The sequence below is a fragment of the Oppia nitens genome, unplaced genomic scaffold, assembly GCF_028296485.1.
Source record: "Oppia nitens isolate AA-2021 unplaced genomic scaffold, nextdenovo-longstitch-racon4-pilon3 scaffold5_pilon_pilon_pilon, whole genome shotgun sequence".
Lineage (NCBI taxonomy): Eukaryota > Metazoa > Arthropoda > Arachnida > Sarcoptiformes > Oppiidae > Oppia > Oppia nitens.
This window is the reverse complement of record NW_026533243.1, coordinates 3895912-3914345: the sequence shown is the minus strand read 5'-3', so window position 1 is coordinate 3914345 and position 18434 is coordinate 3895912. Positions and strand designations below refer to the sequence as shown.

Sequence of the window (18434 nt, the reverse complement as noted above, 5' to 3'; positions counted from 1 at the left end):
ATTTAAATAATTATTAAATAAAATTAATATACAGTAATATATTATATGTCCACCCGTTCCCCTTACACCTGGGAATTAGAAAACAGGTTTAAAATAATGAACTTAAAGTATTGATGAAGTGGTAGTAGTAGTAGTAGTTTTGAAGCACGTGATAGTGTGTATGGAAGGCACAGGTAGTGTACTGTAAATAATAGGGACATACAGTGTGTGCGTCAAAAGCATAGCATAAACATAGCATTGAGTGAATGACAGTCTAGCAGTCAGTCTGTGCTCCGATTGTTTGAATCAATACTTTCAAAGAGTTGTCTCAACTCTTCAATGTATTAATCGATTTGTTGAAAGACATTTCGATATATTTCTATTAATTTATATATTAATAGTAATCATATTATTGACAATGTATTCATTTGATGGTTAAATTCAAGTCCATATACAGACAATTATACCATGACTTCATCAATAGTATTACAGTTGACATCAGTGGTTGAGTCGGACGACAATTTAAATAATAATAATACAATTGGTTTTCATCCGGTTGTCATCAATGGCAAGAAATGTCGATTCAATTTGAATACAATTAATGAAAACATTATTTGGGAACAGGAGTTGACCAACACTTATAACAATAGTAAGTCATTATATTATTTATTACTAATTAACTATTTATTATTATATAATTGATTATCACATTTATTTATATCCCATTCAATGCTTATCTAATATTTTTTACTCCCATTAATATTAAATCGTTATTTTGATATTTATTTCATACTATTTTTAATTAGTCTATTGTTTTATTTATATCAATAAGTAATGAATTATTTTTGATATATTCAAAGAATATTCTTTAGTTATTTCAAATTGAATATATAGTGTAATTGGTTTAATGTCAACTTTAATTTATTGTTTTAAAATCAATATTTATAATAAGCATATAATTTATATATAAATTGAAGTTTATTTAAAAATAWAAATATATTATATTCCATAATAATATTAATATCAAAATAGCATTTATTATTTATACATTATTTATAGCAATTATTGTATTGATTGAACTTCAGTGCACTGCTATATGAGTTGGCAAATTATATTTATATAACAGAATATTCATTATATATGCAAATGTATATTTAATTTATATTATAACAAAATGTTAGTTAGCTGTTATTGACAATACATTTGTGACAATAAAGTGAAAAAATCAAAGTTATTTAATAATTACTATTACGTCAATCAAAGATAACAAGTATTATTGAAACAACTCATTATACTCAGTTATACCTCAAAAGATAAGATTACATAAAAACTGATAATATCGATGACCACAAATTGTCACAATTTACTGACATTTACAGATATTACTATATAACCTTATGTTTTATCACTGTATTAGTAATACATTTTATAAGTACAAAAGTGTTATAAAATTTGAAATGTAATATTAGATTATAAGTTAGATTTAATTTGTTAATGAATTTAATATTTAATTAAAATTGTATAACTTTTTAATGAAAATTAAGTCACTAATATTATATCTATTATGAAATGAATTCAAATATAATAATGCATTTTTAATAAATTTAAGTTTAGGAAAGGGATGCCGGAATTGTTTTGTTATAGTTATTGTATTCGTATTTTTAAAAATGAATCATAAATGCAATTCAGATTTTAATGCAAACAATGTTAACATACAAAACAATATTTTTAATAAATATTTTTTTAACTTAAATAACATCAATATTATAATTTTTAATTAGTAAACATTTGGTTTCCGTGTTCTAATAAAATAATTAAAATAAAACTCATTATAATTTACACAATTTGAAACAAGTTTTATATATATTTATTTTTAATAAAATAATTAATTAATACAACAGTATTTCTAAAAAATGGGTGTTAATCAGTAATAATATTTGTTGTAATGATGACACGTTATTTTGTAAAATTACAATTGAAATTAGTTATAATGAAATATAGTATATTAACTAAATTATGGTCAACTATTAATTTTATTGTAACATATTAGGAATAATGTTTTTATTGTTATTATCAATGATAAAGCAAATTATACTTATTGTATAAAATTGTTTTCTAATTTAAATTAATATTTTACAATAATTAGTTATTTTATATAGTATAAACTATATTATGAATATTATTTTTTTATTATGTAAATCATTTAAATATAATATGATTATTTGTGAATTAAAAATTTATTGCCGTTTTTAATTAAAGTTATTACTTAATCATAAAACGATATTACATTATATGGTTTAAATGCCTTTAATCAGGTGACGAGTGACACAAATAATTCATTAATTTCAGCAATAAATGCAATTTAATGTATTTGTTTTATAATATTATAGTAATAGTTCGTGAAAATGCATTTTTTGTGACGATTATGAAACTCTCTCTCTCTCTCTCTTTAATTTAGCGAAAATTCAAGAATGAAATTCATTAATATAGTCTTAATATTATTGTAATTAAATGTTTATAACGGGAATTGAGGGAATTGAGGACAGGGATTACTATTACATAGAATATATTTTAAAGAAAAAAAAATCATAATTTTCTTAAATATTTTTATGCAAAGATTTGGCAATATCTATGAGTAACAGACAATGCGTTTAATTTTGTTATTATTTTTAATGACAGTATTTCTTTAAAAAGTTATGTAATATAATAATAAACTATTCTTGTAATACAATAATAACATGTTTTGCATATAAAAAAGTCCATAGATTTCATGATCTGTCCGTTCAATGATGTGCTTATGCAATACGAGTCAAATTACGGATATGTATATTATTATTATTGTATTGTATTTTGAAGATTTGGATTCATTTTAAACATTTTATTATTATTATTATAATTATCAAAATTAGGTCATAGAAAGCTTTATAGTTGTCGTGAGTATACCTGTATGTGTGCATTGAAAAAGATAGAGAGAGAGAGAGAGAGAGAAAGGGAGGGAAAGTGAGTGCCGGCAGTGAAAGTCGGTCTCATAAAGAATGCATTCAATATATGGGATGCTTTTGGGGTCACCGAAAGTAAACGTCAAATCAATAGTTACTGTAATATAACTATAAGTACAGTATAAACAAGTGGCTCAAACACTATCTGTTTTACATTTAAATTATGTTTTTATTTTTCTTTAAGGAATTTTCATAATAATTTATTTTTACACTAATATTATTGTTATTATTTAATGTGAAGGTCTTTTCACATACAAAGGAAAAAAGTGTGTAAAATTCAATTTTAGACAATTTTTGCACAATATATAAATTATATATATTTGTGTTTCCTATAATTTTTAAAATTATTACTTTATATGTCTTATGGTATATAATTTAATGGTTTCCTTTTTCAATATATATATATATATATTATATATATATTATACAATTGTATTTATTGTAAAATAATAAATATAGCTATATTGCGATATAATCTAAAAATTTTAATGTTGATTATACTTAATTTAGTTACTTAAATTATATTCCATTATATTAGTATCTAATTAAGTTTTAAATTAAAATTATAAACCTACATTATGTTTTTYATATGTATAAAAAAATATTTTAATTACACATTTAATTATATAGTATTTTTATGTTATGCTATTTTAATTATAATTATTTAATATTGACCTTATCTCAAATATTCAATGGTTAAATCAAAAATATTTTGTTAGATATGTATACATACAGTTAAAATTATGTAATATCAAATATTGAAATTACGAATAAGTGATTTWTTATATTATAACTACTAGATGTCAAATATTATCTAATAAATTACAGTATCATATAATATAAATATAATTAATTTCTAATTTATCCACGAATTATATAATTATTATCAATCTTTATTATATTAAAATTTACTGTCAAATTATGTTATAACAATTACAACTGAAATTCATTGCCTAAAAATAAAATAAATTATAATCAATATAAAATACTATAGAATTGCAATTTAAAATGCTATTTATAGTATTTTCAAAAATATAATTTTTCATTATTGGTAAACAATAAAATGGTAATTAAAAATTAATAGTATTTAGCTTTCATTTAAAATGCAATACTTTGGCTTTAGTTAAGTTTTTAGTATAATTTATAGTATATATAACTTTTWWAAAWAAATTATTTTTAACTTTTCATTTGYGTTTTTTGAAAATAATTTTGTACTTTAATAAGTATTAACTTAGTTTTAATTAAATTAATGAATTAAAAATATAAAAATKAACTATTTACATATTTTAATAAATATGTTTTTGTTAATAGATAACTGATCATAACAATATATAAAATTATTTAAAAATAAAAAAAATCAAYTATAATTGATTCTATCTTTAATTTATACTGTATTTTTGTTTTTAAATCTCAAAATATAATAAATTTATAATCTGGTTTATCACTTTTATAAATTTAATAATTAAGTCTATTTTCAATGCATTTTAATGTTATTTACAAATAATGTATTATTGTTTATAACATATGAAACTTCAATGTCATTTTATAATATTTATTAAGAGTAAAAGTATTTCTATTATTAGAAAAACGATGAAAACAATTATTAAGATAAATAATATTTGGAAAAATATTATGATAATAATTAGTTTATTTATAAATTGATAACAAAAGAGTTTAGCTATCATTTAGTAATATAATTGACACTACATTAGCATTGAGATCGCGTTTATGATTACTAATTATTGTCCTTCACTAATATTTATTAATATATAAATTATAGCATTATTTTTATGTGAGATTATATTTTACTATTATTTATTTTTCTTAACAATGTATTGCCGAATAGAAACAATTATAATATAAATTAGTTTGTTTTTAAATAATGAAAATCAAATTTATTGCCCAAAACCCTAAATAAAGTTTGAAATAATTTGTATTTATTTGTTGTGGCTATTCCTTGAATATTAATATATGTATTAAATTTAATTTATTAAAAGTTTTCAATGCAATACATTGACATTGCCTTATGAATTGTGCTTTACATATATCGGAAGGACTAATCATTTATAGGAAGTGTTATTGAAAACTATTTCTAATTAGTTTTAAAACAAAGATATTTAATGAAATAAACGATTATTAATAGCTTATTATTATTAGTCATTAACTAATAACCACAATTAATTAATTAACTATTATTTAAACATATGTCATATTTGTTAAAATTTTATTTCGACAGTTTTGTTTGGATTAATTTAATGATTTTTTGATAGTGTTTTGCAACAATTTAATTATTAAATTAAAATGTACTCTCATTTTAATAGACAAATAGGAAGTCTAATATATCTTCATAAACCTGTTTGATATGAAGAGCACACAAATGTTACATTATTATCCATTTATTTGTTGTATCAAAACGATGCCAAATCAACCAACTAATTGATAACTGGCTTTTTGTGTCCGATAACTCATTCTCAATGTACTACTGGTGTGGATTGACCTGACCCTTACATTTGCAGATATCAATTGCTGATACAGTAAAATGAGAGCAAACATTATACAGTATTAGATTTATAGCCAGCAAAAAGTCTTCAAGTAAAACAATTATTGATAAAAAAAGTTTCAATTTTGTTAAATTATGTCTTATAAAGTTTAAACTTAAAAAACCTTTAACGATAAAACAATAAATTAATAAACTTATGATATATATTATAAAACCAATAATGTGTGCAATAATAAGGCATTTAGTTGCAGATTAGTTTTGAAATAAGACTAAATCGATTATATAATCGATTTATTATATTTAAAAAATAACATTTTATTAGCTTTAATATGGTTGAGTAATTTATATTTTTTAAATAAATTTTTGTTAAAATAAAGTTAATAATACAATTATATATATATATATATATAATTCTATTATAATTTGTTTTTTTCTTAACAAACTTGAATCAGCCATAGAAAAAATATCCCTATTTTTAAAAAATAAAGCATAAAGAAAATATTTTGTTTAATTATAGCAATTATTATTTTGTTTTTGTTTTGAATGGTATAATTGGCATACAATATGTGTGAATATCCAGTCCAATGCTCTACGAGTAATGCAAATATTATAATATGACATGAGAAACATTATACATTAATTCAAATATTGGGTTAAATTTTTTAGTTTAATTAAGTGCCAAACTATTTAAAGCTATTTGATGTAATGTAACTTTTTTAAATAAATAATTTTTGATATACAATAATTTTGACATTGATTTGACCCATCAGTACATCAAACTCTKTATTATTTTTATTAATGGGTTTTTCTTGATATCATATCATATTAAACTAATTTAATAAAACATTTATTATTATTGCAGTGATTATATGCGCTACAATTCAATGACTTAGTGAATCCTTGACTAAATAACTTTTACTTTATTAAACTCAGTTATGATGTGGTTTTGTTGTTGAAAGTTAGACATTTAATTTGATAATAAAAACCTTATAATTTATTTTAATTAAGTTAATGATTTTTATTGTTTCTATGAGTAATAAATTTACAATTTGTTTTAATTACCTGATTAGAAACTAATTACCTGACTAGAGATATATACAGTATATAAATTTATTATAATGATTTTTTTATATAAATTTAATATTTTTATTTATATTATATTTATAAATTTTTACACAAACGAATTTATAGATAAAGTACATACTAACTGAATGTCATTTTATTTGATACAAATTATGATATAATTATACAGTATATTAATGTTAAATATTAGGCAATAAATTATATATAATATAATAAATATCATATTTAGTAATTTTGTTCTTTAAATCGTAAAATACATATAATTTTATTTTWAAAAACTACAAAATTATTCACTAATGCATGAGGAAAATTGTGTAAAAAACAAGTGAATTGTGTAATTACATTACATATGGAAATATGTATAAAAAATAAAATAACTATTAGTTACCACTCAAATGGATATATGATATGAAACCATAGATTATATGATATTTGAATTTTACCAAAATTGTAAATTACATAAATCTTAGTTAACATATTTGAAGTTTTTTGAAGTGATTTTACACATTTAATATAACTATAATTTAAAATATTGACATTTATCTATTATGTATTTGCATTTAAATTCTTCTATTAAGTACTGTAATCATATATTTTATAAATATTGGAATAATACAAAATATTTAGTCACAAATTTGTTTATTTTGATTATTGCAAATACATGAATATAATTGTTAAAGAATTAAAGCTAAAGTGAAAACAAATTTTGAGAATAATTTAGTTAATATAAATAACAAATAAAAAGTTATGGATTTAATGGTATTATTTAGACAGCTTTATTTTTATAAATATTATACATACTATATGTAGATTTAAAATATATGGCAAACTGAATGCCAAATATATGCTGTCTTTTAGTAAATTGTTATTTTGGAAAAATACATTAAAAATATTTACATTTCATTTGTTATTATATCCTTCAAAAACATTTTTATAAATTAATTTTCTATATATTTAACAATAATATTTGTTTTATTTTATTGATAAAGTATAAGAAATACATGTACAGTACAGTAATTATATTAAATGATTATATGTATATATTTAACAGATTGAAGTTTCATTAAATTTTATATTATATCAAATTAAGGCAATACTGTTTTATGTCATGTTAATGCATTTATTGTATTAAAATATATTGCATAATAGAAAGATAAACATTTTTATTATTACTAAATACTAATGTAATTTATGCAATAAATAATTTACTTTGAATTAAAATATCCTGTAAACAATTATTAAGATATTAACTTTCATAGACGTGTCAATTATTAAAATTTTATAGTTATTACGAAATATATTATTTGAATAAAATGTAATACACTTTAATTAAGACGATAATACATAATATTGTATAAATTAGACAAAATTTGTATAAATGATGTAATTTGTAATTTCTATTTGAATGTATAGCGCGAACAACAATCCCGTTATCACAAGTGATATCAGTGCGGACGTGCTTTTGTCCGAAAATCAATACCAAGAAATTGATCTGCGATTGTGTTGTAAACGATATCTTAATAGACGATCCAATTGAACATAAGGTGACATTTGTTAAGTTATATTATGCCATTCCTATGGGAAAACACGGTTGGAAAGTGGAATTCCTTACCTTTCAAACTGATCACACATACACTGATAGCGCTCTTTTCAATTATGTTAAAAGAATACGTGATATTATTGATGGTATGTTTTTAATGTAAATAATTACTTAAATTTTGAAAAAAACAATTATTAATAATTAGGTTATAAGAGACCGAAACGTTTACTCGTATTTGTGAATCCATTCGGTGGTAACAGAAAAGGGCGCAAAATATATGAGAATAAAGTATTTCCAATCTTTAAATTGGCGTCAATTGAAGTGGACTGTGTTGTCACCGAACGGGCCAATCACGCAAAAGACATTATACTTGACCCACAAATTAGGATTTCAAGCTATGATGGGTTAATAAGTGTTGGAGGGGATGGTATGTTTGCCGAATTGTTAAACGGGCTATTGATAAGAACACAGAGAGACAATGGTATTAATTGGCACTCAGTTGATAACAGTTTGAAACCAGCAAAAACAGTTTTGGGTGTAATACCTGCCGGTTCTACAGACGCAGTTGCTTATGGAACCACTGGAATCAATGATCCCATGACTTCTAGCATTGCTATTGTTTTAGGCAAACGACTGAATATTGATGTCTGCGCTGTCCATCACAGAGGAGAGGAAAAACTTATCAGATATTCAACTTCATTCTTAGGCTATGGTTTTTTTGGTGATACTATAGCGGATAGTGAATCAAATAGATGGATGGGACCTAAGAGGTATGATTGGGCCGGAATTAAAAAGTTTATTAGACATAGACTTTATTCCGGAGAAATAAAACTTTGCATTGAACCGAGTGATGGCTCTCCAAAAGATAACATCATTTGTACCAATAAGTATGTATTTAATTAAAACATTAAATATTTTTTTAAATCTAATTATTATTGATTATTAATATATACTGTATATTGCATTTTAATTATAGTTGTGAAATATGTGCGAAAGCAGTGCTGAAAAAGAGAGATCAACTCAATGAAGATGATTCTCCCGGTATTTCGATGATTATATTAAACACTGTTTTATATAAAACTTATTTTATATTAATTCATAGCTTGCATATCAATACGCGGCAAATTTCTAGCCATTAATGCGGCCACAATGACCTGCCGGTGCAAAATGACCAAAAACGGAATCTCACCCAAAGCTCATTTAGGCAATGGCTGTACTGATCTGATTTTGGTTTCGCAGTGTTCAAGACTCGAGTATTTAAAATATCTGTTACGCACTGCTATGTCATCTAAAAGCCCGGTTAGTATCTTATGATTTACTAATATTATCTCAAATTTATTGAATTTACTAAATAATTATAGTTTGATCTCAACTTTGTTGATGTTTATCGAGTTCGTGAATTTGAATTCAATCCGATTGTTGGTCCCAACACTATATCTACAAATAGGGCTCAATTAATGAACGCCAGTGTCTGGAACTGTGATGGAGAAGTAGTGGATGAGGCGGCCATTCACGTCAAAGTGCACTGTCAGCTAATCTCTGTATTTGCCACAGGAATCGATGTTCAGGGATAACTAAGTGCTAACTGTTCCACAAATTGTATTATTTACTTTATGACGGCTTATATTAAGACCTAAAATAGTTTTTATTTTTATATTTTAAAGTTTTTAAGTGTCGTTTTTATTAAGTATAAAACAAATGACAATTTTGATTGGATTTTAATTATTTTATTTTTATATCTATATATTATTATTATAACATTTAAAATATATAAATATACATCATAAGTATTGCTCAACATTTATTTTCGTTTTTTAAAAACATTATAAAAAAAGATTTAATACAAACAAACATTTGTAAATCGATTTATTTGTAATAATTGTTTATCAATAGTTAAATTTATGTAAATAATATAGCCTTTCATTTATTTGTTAATTACGTATATATTTACGTAAATACTCATCATATGAGTGCCAATAATTATACCTTTATATACGGTAATTGTTTAATAATCTATGTCTGATATATACCTGTATTTATTGCGCACTATTAGACATCAGTGCTCACAAAAGGCTATTCAAATTTAATGAATGGCACAAAATATTTGTTACATTAAATGCTAATAAAATTTGATATACAGTATCATTAAATTGTCAAAAATATTTATACGAATCCCGCAGGAGGTATGTCTGCAAATGTTTTCGTATAATTTGATGGAAAAACAGCCAAAAACTTGTATCGCTCTCCCATTTCCTTGAGAAGCATATCGACACCACTTTGTAAATCTTTTTTCTGCTCTTCATTTGCCTCATTCAACAATTGCTAAAAATAAAAACAAATGAATTTATTATCGATAAAAATAATATAAGTAAAGCTTACTGAAAGTCTCAAATCAATTCCCAAACTCTTAAGGAAATGTTGTTGAGTAACAGTTCCAAAAACAGTTGCTTTGTCTTTTATGTGTCGCTTGAGATATCCGAAGTCGACATCGGCGGTCAAGTCAGCGGTTCCCGGTTCTCGAAGTGGATCCCATATTTGGTGGTCCCTAAAAGCTCTAAATGTATCTCTGTTTTGTGTATTGTTGTCATATCCATAATCACACGCCAAGAAACATCCTTCAAATAATAAATTAAATACAATATACGGTACATGTATTATACAGTAGTTTATATCGATTATAATTTTTCAGAAAATAATTATAACAAAATTACCATCAATTTTCATAAATGATTTTATCATAAAATGTCAAAACATTATGTTTTGTATATTTAAATTGTATATTGAGTTCATAATATCAGTGAATATAATAAATTATTCATTTTTTAAATATTCCAGTGAAATGTTGTTTAATATTCTAGTTTTTGTACATTTTATTTTAATGATTTTTTATGTTTTATGATAATTAAATTATTGATTTTGTCATTATTAACAGTTAAATTCAAATAAATAAAGTTATTTACAATATGTGTGGCGTATAGTGTATTCCTTCTAAATGAATAGGAATGAATAATTAAAAATATTTTCCTAATTTTACGGTAAAATTTGAGGAATTTTATTTGGAAAATTTCATTTTTTCAAAGATGCCTAAACTATTTATAGCTTTAAAGAAAATAATTATTTACAACTCAATGCAATTATTACGATAATATAAACAAAATAAAATTACAATCGATTTACAGGTTTTATAAAATTGTATATAAAATGTCTATTTTATATACGAGAATAATATAAAAATAAGTATTTAATTAATATTAATTAATACCTGGATTTTTATGACTAAATCTATTGATTACTTGATCCATGACAAGAGCTGCCTGTGGACACACTTCCAGATTGTCAGTAGAGAGTGTTGGGTCAACAAATAATTTGGAGGCCGGGGTGTCATTGTTTGCTATAATATACCGCAATTCGTTATTCTGGTCGCAATCAATCAAAACTTCTCTCCATTGACCAGACGGTGATTTCTAAATTATATACAATTATAATATTTACAAAATATTATTAAATAAATCATAGAAAACATACGACAAACTTATGAATGGGAAGTGCGTCCAAAAACTCGTGAGCAATAATAGCCGTGAATCCAGACTTGACAGGCATTTGATCTAATGATCGATACCAAGTGATAGGAAGACCAGTCTGAGTGAGTGCACTGTGACGACCATCAATGGCATTCTCGTTGCGCTCAATCAGACTAACGGTTCCACAGATATTCTGTTCTTGAATTTGTGTCAAATGCGGTGAGATTTCTATCAAATGCAATGAAGTGACGTCTTTCGAGTGTGAAAACTGTGACATCACTCGTCCGATATCACCGGCCAGTGTTCCCCTTCCGGGACCCATCTCTACGATACGCAATGGTTTAGGACATCCATATCTCTGCCATTCATTTAAGATCCAAACTGCGATCAACTAATTGTATAAATAAATACATTAAGACATTATTTGATTCGTTATAGTAATCAATATGTTGACAAACCTCTCCAAATATTTGTGATATTTCTGGTGAAGTAGTGAAGTGTCCTTTAGATCCAAAGACATCTGCATTCATATAGAAACCAGAGATGGGATGCGTTAATACCATTTGCATATACTCTGCAACAGTCAGTGGTCCACAAGCAGTGATCCGTTGAACCATTTCATTACGCAAAGACATCTCTTTGTGTTTGACTTCAGTCGTMTTTTTGTCGACATTTCGGTTGATTGGCGACCACTTGTTGGCCGCAATCGATATACATCTTACTGATTGTCTCTGTCTGTAGACATTAGTCAGTATTGCCATCGATTTGGCAGCAAATCCATTGAGACGAGAGGACACAACAAATCCATTCATTGCATTCACATTGACATCAATTGATGAAATCACTAATTTTTTGGATCAATTGAGTGATAAAAGTTGTGATCAAATAATTGACTGATTGTTTTCAATACCAATATTAACATTAAAAGTCACTTTCAATTCAATCAAACAAACATTACATACGTTTCAATCATTGAGTCGTAGTTTCAATCAAAACATCACTAAATGTCATCACTTTTATTATCACTATATATGAGATCCCTTTAAGTGATAAACAATATAACAACTCATTTAAAGTGGATATCACTGACAAACACAACAAATGAGTTAAATATTTAATCAATTAATTGTTGTTTTTATTAAAAACAACAATTAATCAAATATTTACTTAAACTATAAGTTATCAGTCAATGACAACCACACCAAACATAAGAGTAACGTTATATATGTGTGACTCTACATAGGGTTTCAAACATATGAGTCGTAATGTATGTGAATATGATTTGATTGTGTGTTCATTACGTGACTATAAACATGTGATAAGCAGTGCATTGATGTGTGATTTGTATGCAATCAACACATTATGTATTAATATTAATACAAATGTATTATCAATACAATAGTCAATAGAAAAATCAAACCATTTATTGATTAAGTATTTATTAATATATAATTCATATCAACACTAATATAGGTATAGAATCTATACTATAGATCAATGTCTGTCTTATTATTCATATTACAGATAGTTTGTTRCAAATAGCTATTAATATAAGATATAGCTCTGGGATATAGCTCTGGGATATAGCTCTGGGATATAGCTCTGGGATATACCTCATATGCATGTCCTTCAAAGTTATGCATTCATTTCAATATTGAATATCAATATATGAATATAAATGATAAGTGAATACAAGTTTAGATATTTATATGRTTTATATGGTTTAGTTGTTGTGAACAATCAATTTATATGTAAAAGTATTGACAACACATTTTCTTCAATAACTTTCAAATATTTATATTATAATTAATACATTAATACATTAATATTGTTAAATACAATATAACCATAACTATCAAATAGTATACAGTTGTTTGTAAATTGAAAGCAATGTTAGCTCAGGGATGTTGGATATGTTATGTTATTTTAAACTATATTTTCATACAAATTGTTTACAGATATATCACTGAACATAAAAATTACAATTATTTTATTGTTATAAAATTAGTTGAATTAAATTGATGGACAATTGATGCCTAAACTGCACTTTTGGTATAACATCAAAAATTAAGTTTTTTAATTAAAAAACAATTATTTATGATCTAAAAAACATTTATTGTTAAAAATTAAAGCGCGGAAACTTGTTTTTGACAATTAATTTTGATTACAATTAATATGAAAATAGTATTTTAGTTGTTTGTAATATACATTGTATTAATCGTTGTGTTGCTTAACATAAACTAAACTTAATTTCAATAAATATACACTAATCTAATACCACTAAATCTATCGGCCATTATTTTAACCCACGCCTAACTAACCATTATAAACTTTTATAAACTTTTATAAACTTTTATAAACTTTTATAAACTTTTATAAACTTTTATAAACTAATTAAAATTAATAATTTACAATAAAAATTGTTTGTTTTCAAGACATTTAAATACTAAATTACTTTTAATTATCCTCAAAATTAATTGTTAAAAAACAAGTTTCCGCGCTTTAATTATTATCAATAAATGTATTTTAAGACCTAAATAAATATTTTTCATTTAAAAAAACCTGGTTTTTGTTTCGGTTAAAGACATGATATTTTGAAAATTTTTTAGTTATTCGCCATTTTGACCATTTTGACCATTTTGACCATTTTGACCATTTTGACCATTTTGACCATTTTGACCATTTTGACCATTTTGACCATGTTCACAATGTTCACAATGTGAACATGGTCAATTTTGAGAATCATCACATATACATTATTTTTTATGTAATACCGAATCTGAAATCAGAATTTCAAAATTCGCGATAAATGCTATACAGTGTATAGTATACACAAACACATACACACATACTGTATAGTATACAGTGTATACAGTACATACACACATACATACACACAAACACATATACACACACAAACACATACACACACATACATACAYACAMACACATATACACACACAAACACATACACACACATACATACACACAAACACATATACACACACAAACACATACACATACATACATACATACATACATACATACACACACACACACACATACATACATACACACACAAACACACACACACACACATACATACACACAAACGCTTGTATAGATTTCAAAAAACAATTTTTTAAAAATTTATTCCAATATATGTTTTTCATATAACTATAATATATATGAATTATTGGTCAMTTTGTAATTATTTTGATACATAATTTTAAGTAAAAAACTTATTTTTAACTGAAAACATTTTGTAATTACAATACTAGTGAATTGGTGTACAATATATCGATATTGTTTCGGTGGTTAAACTGCACACCATCATCAATATCAATGACTAAAAACAGTGCACCGGTGCTGATGATGCTGTGCTGTTTAGCCACAGAAACAATATCGATATATTGTACACCAATTCACTAGTATTGTGATTACAAAGTGTTTTCAGTTTAAAATAAGTTTTTTACTTAAAATTATTTAATATGTAAATTTTTGGTAAACTATGCTATGTTTATATTATAATTAATAAAATAAATGTAAAGACTGGTAATTTAATATAATTAAAGTTTTTTATTGATTTAATTTATTTTAATTAAAAACGTATAAAGTTTGTAGAAAAATAAATTACAAATAATAGGTATTTAATTAATGATGTTAAAAATAATTTAATAATATAATTAATAATTAATATTGTACATTTTTTGTCTAAAATAAACAATTTGTATAATTAGTCCCAAAATTAAAACATTGGATAAAATTTTTAGTAARTTCTAAAGTTAAATAAATAAATATATATATATATATATATAGGTTGTAAAAATTAAGGCAAATTAAATTGTCCAACAAAATTGGTGACAAACAAAAATATAATAACATTGTAAATTAGATAGACATCAATAGACATGAATTGTGGGATTCAAATATTGAGAGTTAAGTTTCTCTCTTTTCTCTCACTTATTGTATGTATATTTCAAAAGGAAAGGTATTTATTCAGGTCATTATTTAAAGGTATTTATTGACGGCTCATTCGCCATATATATTCACTTATGTATGTTTGGTATATATGGTATGTTTGTATGTTTGCAATGTATTTTCAAAGACCATATATTGACAATAGGGCTCACAAAAGGTAATACTGGTCTACAAATGTTTTTGTGTGTGATTTTCACTAATAGCTGATACTTGTGGACAAGTTCTGTCAATAGCTAAGAGATATTGCTTATGTGCTATTCATACTATTCATACACCGCAATAAAGCATACAACTTGACCGACACACCGGTACCCACCGGTGCCCAGCGTGTCCTTTATTGCGGTGTGTGAACAACATCAAGACCTATAAGCTATACCTCTTACCCATTGACAGAGAAAACTACTTATACATTGTCCACAAGTATCGGCTATTAGTGAATATTCACACTGAGATTGCTATGAGTTATACCGTATAGATCTTACAAATACTATTGCCCTCATGTGAATTGAATTGAATTGAAGTGAATTGAGAGATATATTTTCAAATAACTATTCAAAGTACTAATGAAACAATACATTCAAACATATTTCTGATTAACTCATTTCAACTGCTTTTCATTATATGATACTTCACTTATAATTTATAAATATATATATAAAACATACCATTTATGATAATCTATAACATATATAATAGATCTAATATTTATATATCAAAATTAAAGTATGTATTGTATAGGATATATAACTGTATTTCGTTGATAATCTTAACATTTATAGTYTATTGTAAATGATTTTTTAAATTAACTCATTCTTTCTAATTTATTACGTTTGTTATCAAATATATATTTCTGGGCAATAAATAATATTTACTAAATATTTTATAGYACATACATATGCATTGCATTAATATATTCTAATTTATTTATAATATGTAATGATAATTAATACCAGAATTATAATTTTCTTAATTAGAAAAATAATATAAAAATAGGTTAATTCTATGATCAATTATATTAAAAATCACACACACACACACACACACACACACACACACACACACACACACACACACACACACACACACACACACACACACACACACACACACACACACACACACACACACACACACTTACATTCACACATACTGTACAAAGTTATATATATATATATATAAGTTAGTATCTATTTGTTGAGGATGTTTTACAAATGTAGTTTTGGAGTGCCTCTCAAAAATCCAAATGTAATGCCTATGAGGTGTAAAAATGTGTAAAATGAACAACTTTTTTACATTCAATACGATATAATGGCTTAGAGTACCCCACTGTCAGGTTTTAAATATTGCGATACACTATTATAAGGCTCACTAGTATTGCCCTTCACTAACACTTTTCTCTCTCTCTCTCTCTCTCTCTCTCTCTCTCTCTCTCTCTCTCTCTCTTCTCTCTCAATTCAATACATTTGCTCTCATACTCTATACTTTAAATACCTTATGTCTCGACCAAAATAATTATTTTTCTTTTCTTTGGCAAAACCTTTGCAATAGTGCCGTATATTAACCCATCTCATACTCATTCTCTTCGCTCTCTATGCTCTCTATGTTCTCTATGCTCTCTCTCTCTCTCTCCTCTTGTTTCAGTGGAGGAGTAGCTAAAATGGTAATGAAGAACAAAAGAGAAATTATAGCCAATTGAATGAAAATATACATTAATTTTAAAAACAAAACTTAAAATTTAGAAAAATTTTAAAATTGTTTTTCAAACACCAATTTAAGTGTTCATTTAAAATAAGAATTGAATTTTAAGCTTTCAAACAAAAATGCTTAAAATATACACTTTAAGGGGTCTCACAWATAATTAATGTTAAAAAACGATATATTATTATAACTCTTTTATCTGTTGTCGTGATGTTTAAGTAGACATAATAATAAACAGAGAAATATTTGTATAATTTTTTAGTGACCATTATATGCAAAGTTAATGTACATCTATTATATGCCTGATGTAGATCTTGTTTATATAATTTTGAGACATTAGTTGTCTAAATTGGTTGTATTTGATTGCCGGTGCACATCATGTGTTTGCTCTATTTATTATTTAAAATTAGATATTTATGATAATCATAATACAAGAGTCAAATGCATTATACAGTATTATAATTATAACATCAAAAATTTGTTTGAGTCAGAGCTGTCCTTTTAAAATGCATAATAAAATTTTTCTCACAAAATTGACTTATATTTTTGCTTTTGTAAAAACAATTTCAAACATTATAATTATTTATTAGCAAAATACAGACAGTTGAGATGCTTTATTAAAAAGCTATGTAGCGGCACATACATACAGATATTCCGGTGCATAACACCTAAGCTGTTATGTATAATATCTAACAAACAATGAGTTTAAGGCACGGGAGAGACCACACACGCTATACATCAGAATTTTGGTAAAATTTATTTCAAATATTCTTCTCTATTATGCATTATATGTTGTTTATTGCTATTAAATGCCTCAAGCATTTCAATAAATTAATGCATTATATAATAAGTAATAAAATTCATACATTTATTGCAATCACTCAATATTTGCTTTCACGTGTGTGATGACCGATGTCTTAATTAGCGTGTGTTATGTAATAATAATAATAATAAATAAGTGAATAATAATTTTATTGTTGTTGTTGGTCTGTATATAAGCAATATATTGCTATATTTAAGTGATGCTTTCAATGTAATTGTTGTTTCTTTAATAATCAAATATACGGCAAAACACACGCAAAGTGCAACTCCACGCCTAAAACATAACACAAATTGTTGTAATACTGACTGTA

At 24.7% G+C, this 18434-nt stretch overlaps 2 protein-coding genes across 2 annotated transcripts; one reads left to right on the top strand and one right to left on the bottom strand.

The window, feature by feature from the left end:
* Nucleotides 1-237: 237 nt before the first annotated feature.
* On the top strand, nucleotides 238-9832 carry LOC128961982 (ceramide kinase-like). The gene is made up of 6 exons (XM_054308326.1): nucleotides 238-628; nucleotides 7975-8247; nucleotides 8307-8988; nucleotides 9078-9142; nucleotides 9204-9400; nucleotides 9463-9832. Exons 1-6 carry the CDS (start codon nucleotides 448-450, stop codon nucleotides 9673-9675), a joined length of 1611 nt encoding a protein of 536 aa, XP_054164301.1. The 5' UTR covers nucleotides 238-447; the 3' UTR covers nucleotides 9676-9832.
* A 188-nt stretch (nucleotides 9833-10020) lies between these two features.
* LOC128961983 (protein arginine methyltransferase NDUFAF7, mitochondrial-like) lies at nucleotides 10021-12603 on the bottom strand. The gene is made up of 5 exons (XM_054308327.1): nucleotides 12081-12603; nucleotides 11627-12013; nucleotides 11364-11565; nucleotides 10481-10716; nucleotides 10021-10423 (listed from the first exon to the last, which is right to left on the bottom strand). The coding sequence occupies exons 1-5, from the start codon at nucleotides 12432-12434 to the stop codon at nucleotides 10265-10267; spliced, it is 1338 nt and encodes a 445-aa protein (XP_054164302.1). The 5' UTR covers nucleotides 12435-12603; the 3' UTR covers nucleotides 10021-10264.
* Between the last annotated feature and the right edge of the window lie 5831 nt (nucleotides 12604-18434).

Coding starts and splice junctions, on each gene's coding strand:
- LOC128961982 (XM_054308326.1), top strand. CDS start 448: ATGACTTCATCAATAGTATTACAGTTGACATCAGTGGTTGAGTCGGAC. Junction 9,143..9,203: donor CAATGAAGATGATTCTCCCG/GTATTTCGATGA, acceptor ATTAATTCATAG/CTTGCATATCAATACGCGGC. Junction 9,401..9,462: donor CTATGTCATCTAAAAGCCCG/GTTAGTATCTTA, acceptor AAATAATTATAG/TTTGATCTCAACTTTGTTGA.